We start from the raw sequence: 17,153 nt of genomic DNA on the forward strand, positions 1-17,153 counted from the left end.
AAAACCAGCACAATGTTATTTGACATCAATTGCAATACTGAAGGGGGTGATAATTGTTTTTATGTTATTCTCATTTTGATGAAGAAACAGGAAAGGTAGGATTTTTGTAAACTCTTCCAAAAACAGTTATTTGAATGCATGCATAATTTTTATAGCATAAAATCTCTGTTGCATAAAAAATGGCATCAAACTGGTGTTTTGACACATTTCAGGTCAAGGAAATATTGCAGTGTCTGCGATTTGAAAATTGCAGACCATTTTGCATTTTGATCTCATTTGGGATTACTTGCCCAGCCCTAGTTTTTAATCACCTATTGGTAGGGCTGTGAGATAATGGCAAAATCATAATCACAATTATTTTGACTGGTATTAAGATCAAAATGACCTGTTAATTTGACAACATCTGTAATACATCTGCAAAAAATGCATCATTCTTAACACTTACAAGAACAATACATGAAAATATGTATGAGTAAAAAAAACATAAATATATCAAAATAGTTATATATAAAAATAATCAACAAAAATAATCATTTTTCTGGCCAGATGCTGAAATTTTACCACATGATAAATCCTGTGCACAAAACAGCATTTGGTGTAGTGATTGTTTAATCATGCTTATCTTATTTTATTATCATGGAAAACTAAAATGGGGATTGAAGTTGAAACTTTGTTAATTGCCCTGCACTACTTTGTGGTAATGCCATATACCTGGACAAAATTTTGGAAAGGATGGATGGATACCACCCAATCCTACATCAGTTCAACCAAACGATGTTCATCATTGTGCCATCTCTAACTTTGTCTCTGGGTGTGCATTTTATGCTACTGTCCTTTTTTGTTCTCAGGTGGCGCATCCTCCAGGATACCCTATCTTTACCCTTCTAGCTCGCCTGGCCATGTGCCTCCTGCCCGCCCTCTCCCCGGCCCACAGCGTCAACTTGATGAGCAGTCTGCTGGGGGCTGCAGCTAGCGGTACTCTGTGCATTTCTGTTTGCAGGTAGGTATTGAAAGTAAGTTTTTATGCTATTTTTCACTTATTCTTAAAGGTTTTGTGTTTTTAGAATGCTCTGTTGTAAAAACTTTAGCCCAGACAGCAGATAATTTTGCATGTACACAACTATACGACAAAAGTCACACGTCCAAGGGAAGCAACAATAAAATCAAGACATTTCTGGGGTCCCTCTAAATTTTCTCACTGACTTTTTGCATGTCAATGCTGTCTGGAGCAGAGAATGGTATTTCTGGGTCCTGACAGACCAGCAGTGTCGTCCCTGATCCTCTGTTCAGTATTCAGGAGCAGAGCCCAGCCGCCCTCCTCCTTTCCTTCGCCTTGCCCCGCCTGTTTACCCATCAGCCACCCGTTGTGAGAGTGCGTGTGTATGTATATCACAATTATCGCACCCTCCAGCCCCCACTCGCCATCCACGCCCCCCCCCTCCCTGCCACTAACACCACTGCCCAGCGTGTTCCCAATCCTGACATGGCACGATTTCTTATCTGTGAACAAGACGACTACTTCTGCTCCTCCTCCTCCTCCCTTTTCTTCTACATCTCTCCCCTCGCTCAATTATGAGTTCACTTTTCGGTCTCTTCAGTGCATCTACCACCCTGCAGTTTCACCTGCTGCTGACCCTGTTCATGAAGGAAGTATTTCACCCTTTCCTCTTTGTGTGTGATTATCTCCTGGACTGCCTTGCATCAACCTTATGCTGATCCAAGTGATTTCCCACATTGCATTGTCGGTGGCAGCTTAGTGTCGACATTTTTTCCTTTTTGTCCCTGTTTATGCACACGAGGACACTTCCTAGCCTGTCATATTCTTCTAGTTTACTCTTCCAGAAAAGGAGTTGTTGAATGTGATGTAATTCCTTCCTTCTGTACACCTCTGCAGATTGTTAAGATGCAGTGCTAGTATGGTGAAAGCAGGTAAAAAAGGAAGTTTTGTGTTGGGCCTTCTTGATTTGAGCTTGGCCACCAGAAAGATGCCAGGTGGTCTGCAGTAGGTCAGAGTAAAGGGTCAGTCCTCGTGCAGTAGGCCAGAGGCTGGGGAGGAAGTGCAACCCAGGGGACTGGATCTTATCCCAGACTGGATCAGTCCCAAACTAAAAGCATCACTGCTTTCTGAGGTGAATTCAAATCTGCCAGCTTCGTTCATACATTTCAATAATTCAGTTTAACATATTTAAAGACTGAAAAAAAAAAAAATAATAAAATAGGCTCAGTAAAAACATGTCGCACTACCCTTTTTCTTTCATAGCTTCTGTGAGGAGTCTTTTGCAGGCTATGAAACTGATTGAAATGAATATTAATGCTTCTTAATGACCTACAAGAACAATCAAGACTACCAGTAGTATGAGGCCATTTCTGTATAGTTATTTGTAATGCCTGAAGCTGCTGCCGTAGGATAGTATCAACACAAATTGTGATGATTTGCTAAATAGGAGGCAGAAGCAGATCAGCCAAGGTAGTAGGTGAAATGAGTTTATTTACAGATGATTGCGGTGCAAATGAAAGTGAGTTTGCTGGCTGGTGGCAGACAGAAGCACTGGCAGGGTGTAGGAGGCACTGCAAGAAAAAAGACAACAAAGAATGTGATTTTTGCAATTTTTTTTAGAAAGTTACTGGAAAGATCACTTACCTCCAATTTCCACATACAGCTGCTGCATGATCTGCTGGCGAGTCCTATTGCAGAGCAAATCGCTCCCTCTCTGGTCAATCAGAGCAGTTCCACTGCCCCTGTTCTAGTCTGGCACTGGCGTGTGTCCATGAATCGCCACTCCACTGTGCCTCACTGGGGATATGATGCAGGTCTATTTTCAGCGCAGCATGAACTTTTCAACGTCCCAATGTACTCACTCAATGGAATGGATGAAAAAACAGCCAAAAAAAGGGTAAAATATTCAGCTGTTGCCCTACTATTCCGACGTGAACTCCCAGTTCTGATCTCTGCCCTCTAATCAGGGCAAGGTTGCTCACCTTAGGTCAGAGCAAAACCTTGGCGCAGTGGAGTGCTGCTCAGCTGTTGCAGGTTAGAAGGAGCATTTTTAAGGGATTGAAAGAAACGTGTGTAGAATCTTGTGAGATGTGCACTCTGCATGCTGCCAAACATTCCCAGTGGTTTCTTGTTTAATGTGATTTTTAACCACATGTTCATGACACAGTATACCACACTGTATGAGTTCATGCAAATATTTCTTGTGCAACAAACCTAGGAAATAATGCTGTTTCTACAGCATGCTATTCATGGTTGATGTGTCATGGTTGATCTTGTGTTTTTTTTGGATTTTGTGCTTAGATTGTTGTTTTTGTGTTGGAGAGGAGGCTCTGTGTGTTTTTTCTCTCTCACTGCGGGCTAGTTCAGCCGGGCAGGAGTACTGGGCAGTCACAGCTGCAGCTCGTCAGGTGTCATAGCTGCAGACCATCTTTGGGCAATCAAGATCTCTTTACCAACTCGTGTGAGCCTTCAGAGGATTATTCCTTTGGCTTCATGAATGGTATCTGGCTCCTGCTACTTTTGACTTAGGCCCTGTCTATACGAAGGTGGGTATTTTTAAAAACAAATGTTTTTCTAGTGTTTTCACCTTACTTACACACACAAATGTACATTTTTAGGTCACTGTAAACACGCCTTATTGACAACTCCTTTCAGGATGGAGAATTTTAGATACTCCTTTACCCTGCTTCCATGTAGATGGGTAAAACACAGAATTTGGCCTGTAACATCACACTATGCGCCACTTTCTCCTCTGCTTTACGTCACTGGTGTGTGATGCTACTTTTTGTTTCCATAGCAATGGCGGACGCAGCCAAAGTGGTGCTAACTGGACTTGCTACAGAAGTTTCTCCATTCTTACAGATACATACACAGATTTTCACTCATCAGTGTGAGTAAACTGATTCACTTGCACAGTAAAGGACAGACTGTTGACATGGTTTGATAATTACAGCAGTGCATTTTTGCATTTTGTGGACAAAGATGTTTCTAGAACACTGCGTTTTAAAAATATCCACCCACATGTTGACTAGGCCTTAAAAACACAGGGCAATGTAAATGATAACTGCAGGGTTTACAAATTTCCTTGGTGAAATTTCTTTTTGCTTTTCTCCCAACTGGCTTTAGAAAGAGTTTGATTTAGTAGCTAGCTCCAATGATCGTGAACAACGATGGCAGCTGCATGATAAACTCATCCTGGTGTCTACTATGTCATGCATTTTTTTGCTCTCATCGGTCTGTACTGAATTTAATAGACATAGAGTTTGCCTAATCACCCTCTGAGATTTTTATAAAAGGTTCAGCCCTTCCCAAACACAGACTATGGGTGGTTGGCCAGATTGATGTGAAATATATCCCATGCAGTGGAGTCTAAATGGGGAGGAAGGTCAGACTTTAGTGCTGTGATGTCATCTAAAGTTCTTATTTACAGGAATTCTTGGCATCACTTATAAAGCATCTTCAAACACAGGCAGTGGTGCTGGAAAAGGACAAACACTCCAAAGGTGTTTATCAATAAAATGCACATAATTCACTGTTTATTTTATCATTTAATTATAGTTGATTTTAGTTGTTATTTTGGAAGATTTTTTAAGCTTTCTTCATGATTTATATGTTTTCATATCCTCATCCTCATTTGTGCTTATGTCTCATTTTTAAAACTCAAGTACTCCTCTGACTTTGTCTTTGCTTTCTCTCTGTTGAAAAAAATGGTTGAATGCTATTCGGATACTTGGATACTTCAATAGTTTAGAGGTCAACCTGGTCCTTAAATTTCATTTTTTTCTGTTTGATGAAGAGTGGGTTTGTTGGTTCTTTGTAAATGGTTTTGTTGATTCTTAAGGGATGGGACTGAGTAAAGTAAAAGAACAAGGGAAGACCAAAAAAGGAAGAAACACTGTGCTCCTTTAGGCGTTTTGGCTTTGTATCCCACTACTACCCTCAAGTCCTAATGCACTTGATGAGTTATCAGTAAATTGGACTCAGCTCTTGGCTAGACATTTACAGACAGTTACTTTGTGGCCAGAAAATATCCATGCAGTCTGGGTGATATTTGGCTTACAGTGTGCATGTTAACTGCAGTCCCTGTTTGTAATCTCTGCAGATTTAGATCCAATTTTGGATTACGGTCAAGTTAAAAGTCATTATGAGGACCTCCAACCCCCCCAAAAAGGGATGATGGGTTGTAAGGAATTCAGCCAGATCACACGGTCACACCAGATAAGCCCTTAAGTATGAACGTATAATCTACGCTTTCAATTTGAAAAATAAGCATAAAAGGTTTTAGTCATTATCTGCTCAGTGGTTTAGCTTTTGGCTGTGGATCAGCTGGCACACGTTTCCTGGTAAGGGGTTACTGGAAAGGGCAAATGATGAGGAGGATGAAGAGGGTGTGGGCTCTCTGGATGGTCCCCCCTCATGTCTATTATGGAGGTGTTTGGGTGCTTCAATAGATGGACAAGACAGGAATAGAAGTTGCGCTATATCATTGCCAAAACTATCAGTTCATAGCTGCTCTCTTAATTGGACCTATCTATACCTAACATAAATAAGATCTGAAATGTTTTGTATCACACTTCCCTGGTAAGTTTGTTAAAATGTTGGATACATTGAAATATAGACCTCATACTAGGATGGATGTAGCAACAGCTGCCTGGGAGTGAGGCCAAAAGATTTAGGGCTCCCCTTGGTAGCTGGCTGCAGTCCATCCATCAATCCATTATCTATACGCTTGTCCCATTAGGGTTGCAGTAAACTGGAGATTATCACACCTGTCATTGGTCACCAGTCACCAGTCGATTATAGGGCCAATACAAACAACCTGGCCCACTAACACTCACACCTACAGACATTTTAGAGTCACCAAATAACCTAACCATCTTATCTTTGGACTGTGGGAGGAAGCTGGAGCATCTGTGCATGTATGGGAACAGTCTCCACACAGGAAGGACCTGACCAACCAGGATTCGAATTAGGGAACTTCTTTAAGGCAACAGAGCTAACCACTGACTGACTGGTATGGATTGTAAATCCTGCCTCCTCAGTGTTAACAGTTGGAACATGGGTCAGATTATAAAGTTGAAATAGTGCCGTATTAAGCTATCATCAGAGTGGAGGAGGAAAGGCAAGAGAAAACATATAAAACATTAAAAAAACAGCCATCACACTTTTTAAAACACAGCCATTACACTTTCAATGAACTGAGTGTCCAAGCCAATACATTAATCTGTTCTGTTCTGGACTTTATGGACCTTAGGGAACTGTGACATTTGCTATTTGACAGTGTTGATCCATCACTATTAGTTCAACTCTGTTAAGCTCTGCCCACTGCCTTTTCAAATCTGGGGCGTTGTGTGGGCAGAGTTTCACATCATGCCCTTGGGCAGAGGGCTTAGTTGTGTTTAGATGCTGCCTGTTGTTTAGTGATCCCTACTAGGGTTCTTTTGGTCATGTTTCTGGTGGATTGTTGTTGTTTTTGACGTGGGACACATTTGCACCATGAGTGAAGTTATCCACCAAGTTAGAGTTCCTGTCTGAGACTTTAGGTGTTCCTAAAGCACACAAAGACCATATTCTTCATCATCATGAATTGCATTGCTGTGAGTTTGAGTCTGTTTTTGCCAGAAGAGACCAACCTTGCCACAGGTTTTCAAGAATTACTGCAGCTCTATCATACTGTAAAATATCAAACACTTTCAAAGAGTAACAGTGTCAATTTTGCTGTGTATTTAACTTTATTATAGAGGTGTGACTTTACTTGAACAGCCTGGTTGGATCTGTTCTCTTGTTGTTGTTTTCACCAATGAGGAAAACTCATATTTTACTGTACAGCTCCTCAGTAGCCACTCAGTACTTAAAGTAAACTTTAATTGAGATACTTTTTACTTTTACTTGAGTAGATTTATAGAGCAGCACTTTCACTTTTACTGAAGTTAGTTAGTTAGTTACTGAAGTTAATTTTAACCAGAGTATCTATATTTTACTGCAACTTTTACTTGAGTTTAACAGTCCTGTACTTTTTCCACACCTGCCCTGTACCATGCTAAAGCATGCTAGCTGTCCCCCTGCCAGGTGTGCACTCACACCGTCCTAAGCCCAACGTGACCTGAGCACAGCTTCCCAGAAAGTCTCAAAGACCCAGCAAAAAGGAAAAATGACAGCAACTTTACTTGCATTATGGCCTATTTTGAGTTATGATAACATTTTGCCATCGTTTAAAGTAGGGGTGCACCGATCGATCGGCGAAGATTGGTATCGATGCCAATTTCCTTAATTTTAGGAGATCGGCAATCGGCCGATTCTTGTAAATAAGATTGGTGGATAAGATCGGTTTCATATGCCTCTACCTACTGAAAGGTGAAAATTGAAAGACTAAAGGAACTGATATAATTTAGTAGTTTGGACAGCAATGCTCTAAACTTTTCATTTATATTTGAGAGAACTACCTCATGTGCAGTTAAAACTACAAGTTTGATTTGTTTTACGGGTTTTGTTCAATATTATTCAATAAAATAAGATTGGAACATTGAAGGTGTATGCTGTCAGTTATCAAAAAATCGGTATTGGCAAAAATCAGAATCAGCAGGTCAGGCTTTTTAAAGATCAGTGATTGGCCAGAAAACTGCAATCGGTGCACCCTTAGTTTAAAGTGATTGTCCATCGGAATGATCAAACAGTGCTGCACACCCATGCATGGGCACATGCAAGAGCAATGGTATTGTGCCAGAGCACACCGCTTCCATCTGTGCTCCTTGCCTGAGTGTGGTACAGAGCATTCACACTTGTCAAACAAACTGGAATTTTTGTCACAAGCATTCTTGGACATGGTACAGATTGACTTTTGTGAGAACGCACTTCATCATTAAAAATATCAGTGTGTTAAGACGTAATGTTGCCAATGTATTTGTCAAATTTAGACAGTGTTCTGTCCCTTTCACCAGCCAGCACCGCAGCCTTTGGTTAAGAGTAAAGACTGGAATTACTGAAATGGTGCTTGTCTATATGTGGACTTTAGACAGTGTGTGGGACTTTGCCTGCATTCTTTGGTTGTTAAAAAAACAAGAAACTACCCCAAATTCAGTAAGCAGGTATCCATATTGTTTGATTTTTTATAAGTACTGAATCTTAGGTTAAGTTCTTGACTATCTTGCTTTGTGGCCAAAAGCTCTCTTACTTCATTTTTCTCTCAGCTGAGTGAAGTAGACCCCCCCGCCAAACAAATCTGCCTTTGTGTGATCATTTTCAGATGGAAACTATATTGGAGTTAATACAGATACTTGAAGGCAGTTTCTCTCAAACAGTAAATTGTAAGACCTTGAAATTCATCTGGAGTATACCCAACATGGCAAGCCTTTGATGTATCAATTTAAATTAGTCGGCCAGATTGCCGTGTTTAATGTGGGGGAATGTAAGTTGATAGGCTTGGAAGCCACTTCTCTCTCTTGCATAAGTTAAACTGTAGCACTTAGCCTCCCTTTGATTTGTCAATTACACTTCTCTTGGCTTGATCATATGGTTTGATGGCCAAATTGCACGTCTTGTTATGTTTTCACACCACGGCCTGACAAGCCTTTGAGGATGCTGGACGTAATGATAATTACTATCGATTGCACTCAGAGGTTCGCAGATGGAAACATTTGGCCCCGTTGAATGCTAAAGGCCTCAGCAGTGAGTCTCTGGAGGAATGCACCCTTCATAGCAGGATTATCCAGACAGCTCGGTATTCTGCGCCCTCTCTCTCTCTCTCGTTTCACAGTTTATCTGCTAAAGCTGCTCTGAATCTCTGCTACCTGCGAGGAATCTCTCTCTCCATTCCTGAGCTTATCCTGAGAAACCGGGAGCAGACACGGCAGCCTGCTGACAGCCATCAGAGCAGAAAAACAACCCTGAACGCTCAGTCATCAGCACTTTTTGTTTGATCACACGATTACATAACAAGGCTGTTGAAGCACACCAAACGGGTCTGGCCTCTCTTGTCACTGGCAGTCCTTATATTCAGAGAGAGGCTCCCCCACCTATGTGTACCCATGTTGCACAGCTGATACCTCAGAGGACCGGAGTGTGGGCGTGGTGCCATCCTTATCTCCTTATAAGGACCTCCACCATATGGTCATGATGGCGCTCTTCCCTCCTCACTCAGGTGGGTTGTTTTTCCATAAGAGTGTGGCTGTTTGTTTCTTGTTGGGGGTCATGTCAGGTATGTGGGTATTGTTGTTTTGTAGCTATTTGTGGAGAGATATTTTTACTGTGATGTGAAGTTGGGGAAACTGTTAAATAGAGTTGTTTTGTTGGATGAGGTTTTCACCTTTCCTGCAGGTGGTAGGACAGCCCCTCCCTCTCACATCTGCTATACTTGGATAAAATCTTCCTCCCATAGAGAATACAGCCATTTCTGTGCCCTGCTGAAAATGCAGAGGACCATTTAAGTTTGATTATTTAAAAGGCCCCAATCTGTAGACCTTTTGTTCCATTTTTGCAGTATCTCATTCGTCATATTGTAGTCCAACAGACCTCCTTCACTCCCCCCCATCTTCAGCATGACCAATGGTTCCCTCAGGACTCATCCTCTAATACAGTTAAACAGATGTCTAATGAAGATGTTATTTCCTCATTACTGGCTATGGGATGGGGATAGAGCGGAGGAGGGAGGAGGGCGAGATAGACAGCAGAATACAGTAGCAGTTTAATATTCCTTTCGCCCGTGGGCCCGAGATTGTGTCTGCCTCGGACGTCAATATTACATTCCTCACCCACCACAGGCGGTCTTAATAAGGCACCAGGCACGGAGACGGATCAGACTCGGCAATTACAATTCACCCAGAATTAGTTAATGGAATCTATACAGCAACATTTATGTATCACTGGTGTGTGCCTAATGACTTTGTTGGAAAAGGCGGCAATAAAAAATGGTATTCAGAGAATTGCATAAACACAGGATTTTTCTAAATTGTTTTTTTCCCTCTCTTCCTGTAATTTTTGTGTGTTGGGTGGAGATTAAGATGGCATTCTGGGAGAAATTGTCATGTCAGTGGCTGCATTGTTTGAGCAGAATTGTGGTGATTAATTTTACACGCACTTGGTGCACTGCAGCGCTCTCCTGGAGGAGGGGTGTCTGAGCGGCAGAGCTGGGACCCTTATTTACCCTCCTCTCTCTGTGTGAGCAGACAGCCCCCTCGTCACACACCGGAGAAGGCAGGAAAGACGGAGAAGTGAGTGGTTTAGTGGCAGGATGAAAATTAGGCTGTGATGTCTGAGATTCAAATCTGATATTGTCTATAATGGTCTGGAAAAAAAGATTAGGACATTGTCAACCTCAGAATCACCTTAGTATATTTTTTTTAACCTTCATAGAAAAAGACTGCTGAACATCCATGGAAAGCATTGTGGCTTAAATCTTTATCATGAGTTTGTGAAGAAATGTCTGATAGTTAAAGACATGAATACAAATGCATCTAAAAATAGAATATTATGAAAAAGTTGATTTCTAGCTGTGATTTAATTCAAGAAGTTAAACTTACATGTACTCTATATCATCAGTGGTTCCCAATCTTGGGGGGTTGGGGGGTTGCCAAAGATCTCAGTGGGATGTGAGTCACTGGCCTGATCTGAGGTTGTCAAAGTTACACGTGCACATACCACGTAAAATCATAACTAGCACTTAAGCAGTTTACTCACTGGTCTTTTGGTAATAAAAACATTTCTTAGAGTTTTATCAGTTAAACAATATTTAGTGTGAAGTTATTAGCGACAGTATGCTAACAATAGTCTTTCAAGTGGATCTTTGGGTGACTCAGCTTCTTTTTGATACAAGTCAGGGAGGCTAGACAACTTTCTATGTTTAAATGGTGATGATTGAGGTGACAAAAATAAAAAATAAACTATCTCAAAATATTAGATTATCACACAATACCAATAAAAATAAATTATTACCTCCGCCAAGGAGGTTTGGTGATCGGGAGGGTTTGTTAGTTAGTTTGTTTGTTAGTTTGTTTGTTAGTTTGTTTGTTAGTTTGTTTGTTAGTTTGTTAACAACATAACTCAAAAAGTTATGGATGGATTTTGATGAAATTTTCAGGAAATTTCAGAAATGGCATAAGGAAGAACTGATTAGGTTTTGGGAGTGATCCGGATCACCGTCTGGAACCAGGAATTTTTTAAAGGATTCTTTTCTATTGGGAGATGGGGCTAACGGCGGAGGTCTGCACTCTCCAAGTGCTTTTCTAGTTTATAATACAGAAATATCAACCATCTGGAAAATTATACTCTTTTATGAACTTGGTGCTTGGTTGGGGCTCCTTTTGTATGAATTACTGCATCAAGGCAACGTGGTATGGAGCCAGTCAGTCCGTGGCACTGCTGCGGTGTTATGAAACCAAGGTTACTCTAATAGCAGCCTTCAATTCATCTGTCTTGTTAAGTCTGGTGTCTCATCTTCCTCTTGATATTTACCCAGAGATCCTCTATGGGGTCCAGGCCAGACAGGTGGCTGGCCAATCAAGCACAGTAACACCATGCTCAGCGAACCAGTTTCTGGTAGTTTTGGCTTCACTGTGGGAAGCCTCTCAGCAAATTGAAACATGAAGCCGTCCTGGTAGACGGCTGACAGCATTGACTCTGGGCTTGATAAAGCACAGTGGACCAACGGCAGCAGATGACATGGCATTCCAAACCACTGCTGAAAACACTGGACCTCAAGCAACTTGGATTCTGATCTTTTTCCAGTCTGTGGGTCCTTGATTTTCAAGTTGAATTCAAAATTGACTTTGATCTGAAAACAGGACTTCAGACCACTGATCAATAGTCCAGTTCTTATCCTCCTAGCCCAGGTGAGATGCTGATGACCTCATTAGTTCAGGAGTGGCTCAACGCTTGGACAACACACTTTTAGTCAATTTCCTGGACCTGTCTATATGTGGTAGCTCTTGATCCACTGACCCCAGCCTCAGTCCACTCCTTGTGAAGCTCCCCTAAGGTCTTTACATCGCTTTGTTTGACAATCCTCTGAAGGCCGAGCTCATCCCTGTTGCTTGTGCACTTTTTCTTACCACTCTTTTCCCTTCCAGTCAACTTCCTATGAAAATACTTTGATGCAGCCTGTTGAAACAGCCTGTTTTGTCAGCAGTGACCTTCTGTGGCTTGCCCTCCTAGTGGAGTGTGTCAGTGGTTGTCTTCTGCACATATGTCAAGTCAGCAGCCTTCCCCATGATTGTGATTGTGTGTACCTAACCAGAATGAGACAAGTAACTGACAAAAAATTGGGCTTTCTACAATATTTGAATATTTTGAGATGGTGGACTTTTGATTTTTGTGAGCTATAAGCGATAATCATAAAGATAAAAACAAAAAAGTTTTTGGAAAAAATATCACTTTGTATGAGATGAATCTGGAATACATAGAAGTGTCAATTTTTTAATTAAATCACAGCTACAAAATTAACCATACCCATGCTTTCAAGCGCTGATAAAGACATTGAACACAACATAATTTTGAGAGTTAGTTATAAAACCAAAACTAATATATATCCGCTGTAAGTATAGATTGGATAAAGGAATTTATGTCAGCTGAATCCTTTTGCATTGTTCATCCTTGCCCCGTAAACTTTCAAGTGTGCCTTAGGAGTGAAGTTTTAGGTCTTAACTGTGTATATATCAACTCATTACCAGCTGAAAGGAATGTGCAGATGTTGGCAAAGGTCCAATATTGTGCATCCCTAATTTTGATGGTGCTGATGCTACCAACTCCATAGCTAAGTGAGACTGAGATAAAAAATATCACTCATCCCTTATCCATTTACAGGCATGCTTTTGAGAACTTGTTTGATTCTCTTACACAGATTCATAAAATATTCAAAGGCTTAAATTGGTGCATCAGTTGCTGCTTTTGAAATTTCAGCACATTGCATCTGACACTAACCACTTTCATATAATGGCTACTAAGTACCCTGCCTGATGTCCTGGCCAGAGGAGAGCCCCAGGGTGCCATCCAGGGCCAGCTGGAACCCTCAGCCTCGGCCCGAGCAGGCCACCTCCTCTCATGGGCTCTCTACCCTCTTCAGGAATGTGTGATTCTTTTCCAGCGACATTCCCCCCAAACCGCCACACGGTGAGAGAACAGTGCAGCCCTGATCCACGATGGCACAGCTGTGGCATTGTGTGCTCCCCGGGGTGGTGTGTGACAGCGGCTCCCTCGGCCAGCTTCCATTGTGAAGCCTCAATCGGTGCAGAGTGCTGGTGTCGGCTTTTTGTGTGCTGTTATTTAGCTCAGGCGATGATGCTGGCACGTCTCTGGCACATGCTGCACAACTAAGGCAGGTCCCATTTAGACACTTCAAAGTCATTTTTTTTTCAGAGCTTTTGTTGTGTCCTTGAAGGGGACACTGCTTACCACAGCTATTGTCATTTATTTGATTTTTATTTACCTTTGATCTTTCCTTTTGAATGTGAATTGTTTGTATTTGAATGTTTTAATTTTTCTTCATTCTTTGGATTTATTTAAAAGAAAGCTGCCTGATTGGTCATTTCCTCTTATAAAAACTTAAATTATGTGCACGTTTGTGCTTCATTCTGGGCTGAATGTATCATATTTGTCATTCAGTTAATTACCCAAGTGCTGACACAGATGTTTTGGCAGGGTGGATGAGTTCAGGGTAGAGGGGCCTCGCTGGCAGCTGTGTTATTCTCCTGCCACGTCTCAACCAGGGCCATTGTCACTGAGCCACAACATTTCAGCACAGCAGCATCCTGCACTGCATTGAGCGGTGATAACAGGGAACACGGCCGCTCCAGTGTCAGAATGTGTCCCCGCTTTATCCGGGCGCCCTGGGAGCAGCCGGCCTGGAGAATGAGCTGTAGAGAGGGCTGAGTGGGACCCAGGTGGTCCCATGCAGACAGACAGGTCATTTACAGCCTGCACTGTATACACATCACTGAGCTCTCGCCGACTGACAAGCTCTAACAGAGAGATTTGTCAGGCACTCAGGGAGAATAAAGAAGTGAGGGGGGGACAGGAGTATCAAACGCAGGACCAAACTTGGTGTAATAACCCATCTGTGGACCCCCATGACTGCTGTGCACCCAGTGTAACCCCAAAATCAGCCCCCCTGCTTGGTGTAAGAGCTATGGGTTAATTGTCATGCAGGGAGGTAAAATTATGGGTGCGGGGGGTCTCTGCACCTCAACAAAAGTTCCCCCCCTACTCCCCTTCTCCATCCTCCACTACCCAGCCCATCCTTCTTCATCCTTTCCTTCAAGTTACAACTAATTCCTGGAGCGGTGCAGTGAGAAAGACGCTGCTATCTCTTATTAAGACCCACTGCTAGACGCCCCATCAACACAGTCCACCCCCCTTTCTTTAAAGTGCACAGACACATGCATATTCATTCACCAAGCTCGCCTTACAGAGAACACAGAGGGAAAAATAGTGGCGAGAAGCAGAGAGAAAACCCATGAAAAAAAGGGGAAGTAGTCAGCAGGCAAGAGTTTTTTTTCTTTTCTACCATCCTCTCGCTCTCCCTCTCTTCTTTTTTTTTTTTCCTGATTTACCGCGCTTTCCTCAGAAAGCTCCATTGTTCCCCTAGCCTAAGTCTCATCAGGCCTTTTGTGGCTGACTATCACAGCGGCAGGCAGAGAGCTGGAAATGTATAAATGGTATCATGCCTTGTGATTAATGGCGGTGCTTATGAGTCAGGTCTGATAACGGGCCTGCTCTCTACTCAATTTCAGATACCGTTAATGGAATCTGTCTTCTGCGATTGTAATGTGAGAGCGCCTAATTTGCTATGGAGCTTGAAGCTGTCACCGGCAAGGGATTGTGGGGTCATAAGGGACCTGGCAGCCGTTTGGCCTGCAGCTTGTATCTGCGGTGCTGAATAGAGCAGCTCTCTGCCTGTCAGTTAGCTGATAGGCTGATGAGGACTCTAAGCCACTCCACACAATGGCGGAAAGGGCCATACTGCCTGACTTCCCTAATTGTCGAGCCTGCTCATATTTCAGAGCCAGCATGCCGGGGACCAGGCTGTGTTTTTTTTTCCTTTTCTCTTCCCCCCCTCTCTCTTCTTGAACTTTTTTCTTCCTTTTTCTTTATTTCATCCTTTATCCCGCACACTGTCTCACCCTTTTAACGCACACTTCCCGGCACTATTTCCTTCCCTCCGTCGTTTGTCGCCTCCCTCTCTCTCCCCCTCTGTCTCTCATTTTAGTAAGTGGTGGGTCTTAGCGTATGACAGATTATCCCAAGTTTGCTTCAATTACTGCAAAAGGAGATGGAGACTGTACAGGAGACGAGGAAGGGGGAAAACTTTAGTGCACAAATTATATTTAAGAAGCTGAGGATAAAGTGCTATCTCCACCACGGTGGTTTCTTTGCCAGTCTGCTCCAGATCAACTGTGGACTGCTGCTGCCGCAGAGGGACTTCTCATTTGAATGGCCTGAATTCACTGAGTGTTTTTCAAGGTCCTGTCTGAGAAGCAAACTTGGGTCGAGGGAAGATTAAAGTGGGTCCCTCAGTGAGTCTGGGGAAGTGTTGTTTTTTTTTTTTGTTCGGTGTAAATTTCTAATTTTTTGTAAAGCTGCTGACTTTGTTCTGCCTTTTGTGTCAATGCAGTATAACTTAAGTAAAAAGAAAAGTTATAAAACACAGAAAAAAGAAGTTCTGTAGCCTTAAAACTGATTAAAAACAAAGAGATAGTCTAGAATTGGCATCGTAGATTTTCCCAGATTTATTTTAGTCTGAGAAACTTTGCAGCAACCTTAGAGTTGAAATCAAAATGTGATTTTAAATACTCACCTGTCTAGAGTAGTGTTCATTAACTGAAGCCTCTTCCCTCTTATTAGCTTGGTAGGTCCTGGTCCTGGAGCTGTGCTGGCTGGAGGATCGTTCGCCATATCCAGGCTGAGCTGGCAGTGGTCGATGGTGGCTGAAGTTTTCTCTCTCAACAACTTTTTTGTTGGTCTGCTCTTCTTCTTGACTGTAAGCTTCCACTGTGCAGAAAATGCAGCTCAGAGGAGGAAGGTAACAAACCTTATTAGTGACACATGACCTTCAGCTTCTAATAATCATTCCTTAGACCAGTGGTTCTCAGCATGGGGAGGAGGGGTGGGTACTGAGAGTGGGTCTCGAGATGCCTTAAAGAAAAACTAAAAATATTTTTTAAATGTCACATTTGCCACTTAACATCAATTTTGCCAAATTTTAACACATTGCCACTTAAAAACCATTTTTGTCAGTTTTAAACCCTTCCCAACACTTTTTTTCTGTCTTTTTTTGCAACTTCTAAACCAATTCATGCCACTTTCTACCTATTGTTGTCTATGTTGACCCACTTATTACCACTTTTTCCACCCATTTTTGCCACTTTAAACCCATTTTGGACACTTTTTACCACTCTTTATGCCTGTTTTTCGCTTGAACCCATTTTGCAATTTTTTGCTGATTTTTTTTGCCACTTTCATCTAATTTTTGCCACTTAAAACCCATTTCAGCTACTTTCCAAATCCCATTCCACCTTTTCCACATTTTTTTCAATTTTTAACCCATTTAAGACGTTTTTAACCCAATTTTGTTTTTTAAGAAACAGGATTTACATTTTTAAAAAGGCTATTTACTACGACACGAAATGATAAAAACAAAATATTCCAGTTAAATATAAAATATGGATACCACCGCTTTAATTTTAGAACTGACCATGATTTTGGGCCATGGTACCGCAATTCGGCTGGGACCCAGAAAACTCTCACATTTATCCCTTCTTGTGGGTAGCCTTGTCTGCACCTGACTATTCTTGATTGTGCATGGCTTGTCCAACCACCTTCAGGTACAGTGGGGGTCCCCGGTCTCTGGCATCTTTATTTTGGGGATTGTGAGCTGAAAAGGTTGCGAACCACTGCCTTAGACTACTTGGTAAAAACATCTCAAAATGCCGTATTAACAAACTTGACTTTGTCAGGTGGCACACTGGGGAGCGCTATGCTGTGGCCTGGGACTCTGCAACCAGCACACCCTGGTTCTGTACGTGCTGGTCATCATTCCCTGGGTCTTTTACAGACTTTACTCTCAAAAGGTAAGTTCTGTTGTCTCATATTTACATGCTCACATGAAACAGGTGTCCGATGTCTTATAGATTTGCAAAGCTAGTCCATGAATCATTTTCAACATTTATCA

At 42.1% G+C, this 17,153-nt stretch overlaps 1 protein-coding gene across 9 annotated transcripts in view; it reads left to right on the forward strand.

Moving 5' to 3' along the window:
* tmem260 (transmembrane protein 260) overlaps positions 1-17,153 on the forward strand; it is a 48,172-nt gene that overhangs the window by 10,757 nt on the left and 20,262 nt on the right. For 7 of the 9 annotated variants that reach the window (XR_005993308.1, XM_041812851.1, XM_041812844.1 and 4 more), the window contains exons 3-5: positions 849-1,000; positions 15,827-16,004; positions 16,939-17,052. Coding sequence is in view for 8 of the 9 variants with exons in the window: in XM_041812851.1 (XP_041668785.1) it covers positions 849-1,000; positions 15,827-16,004; positions 16,939-17,052 (444 nt within the window). In the remaining variant the exon portion in view is untranslated. Of the gene's footprint in view, positions 1-848; positions 1,014-3,435; positions 3,544-15,826; positions 16,005-16,938; positions 17,053-17,153 lie in introns of those variants that run through there. The other 2 variants (XM_041812849.1, XM_041812850.1) reach the window with 2 other exon arrangements.

This window comes from Cheilinus undulatus, linkage group 18 (genome assembly GCF_018320785.1).
Source record: "Cheilinus undulatus linkage group 18, ASM1832078v1, whole genome shotgun sequence".
NCBI lineage: Eukaryota > Metazoa > Chordata > Actinopteri > Labriformes > Labridae > Cheilinus > Cheilinus undulatus.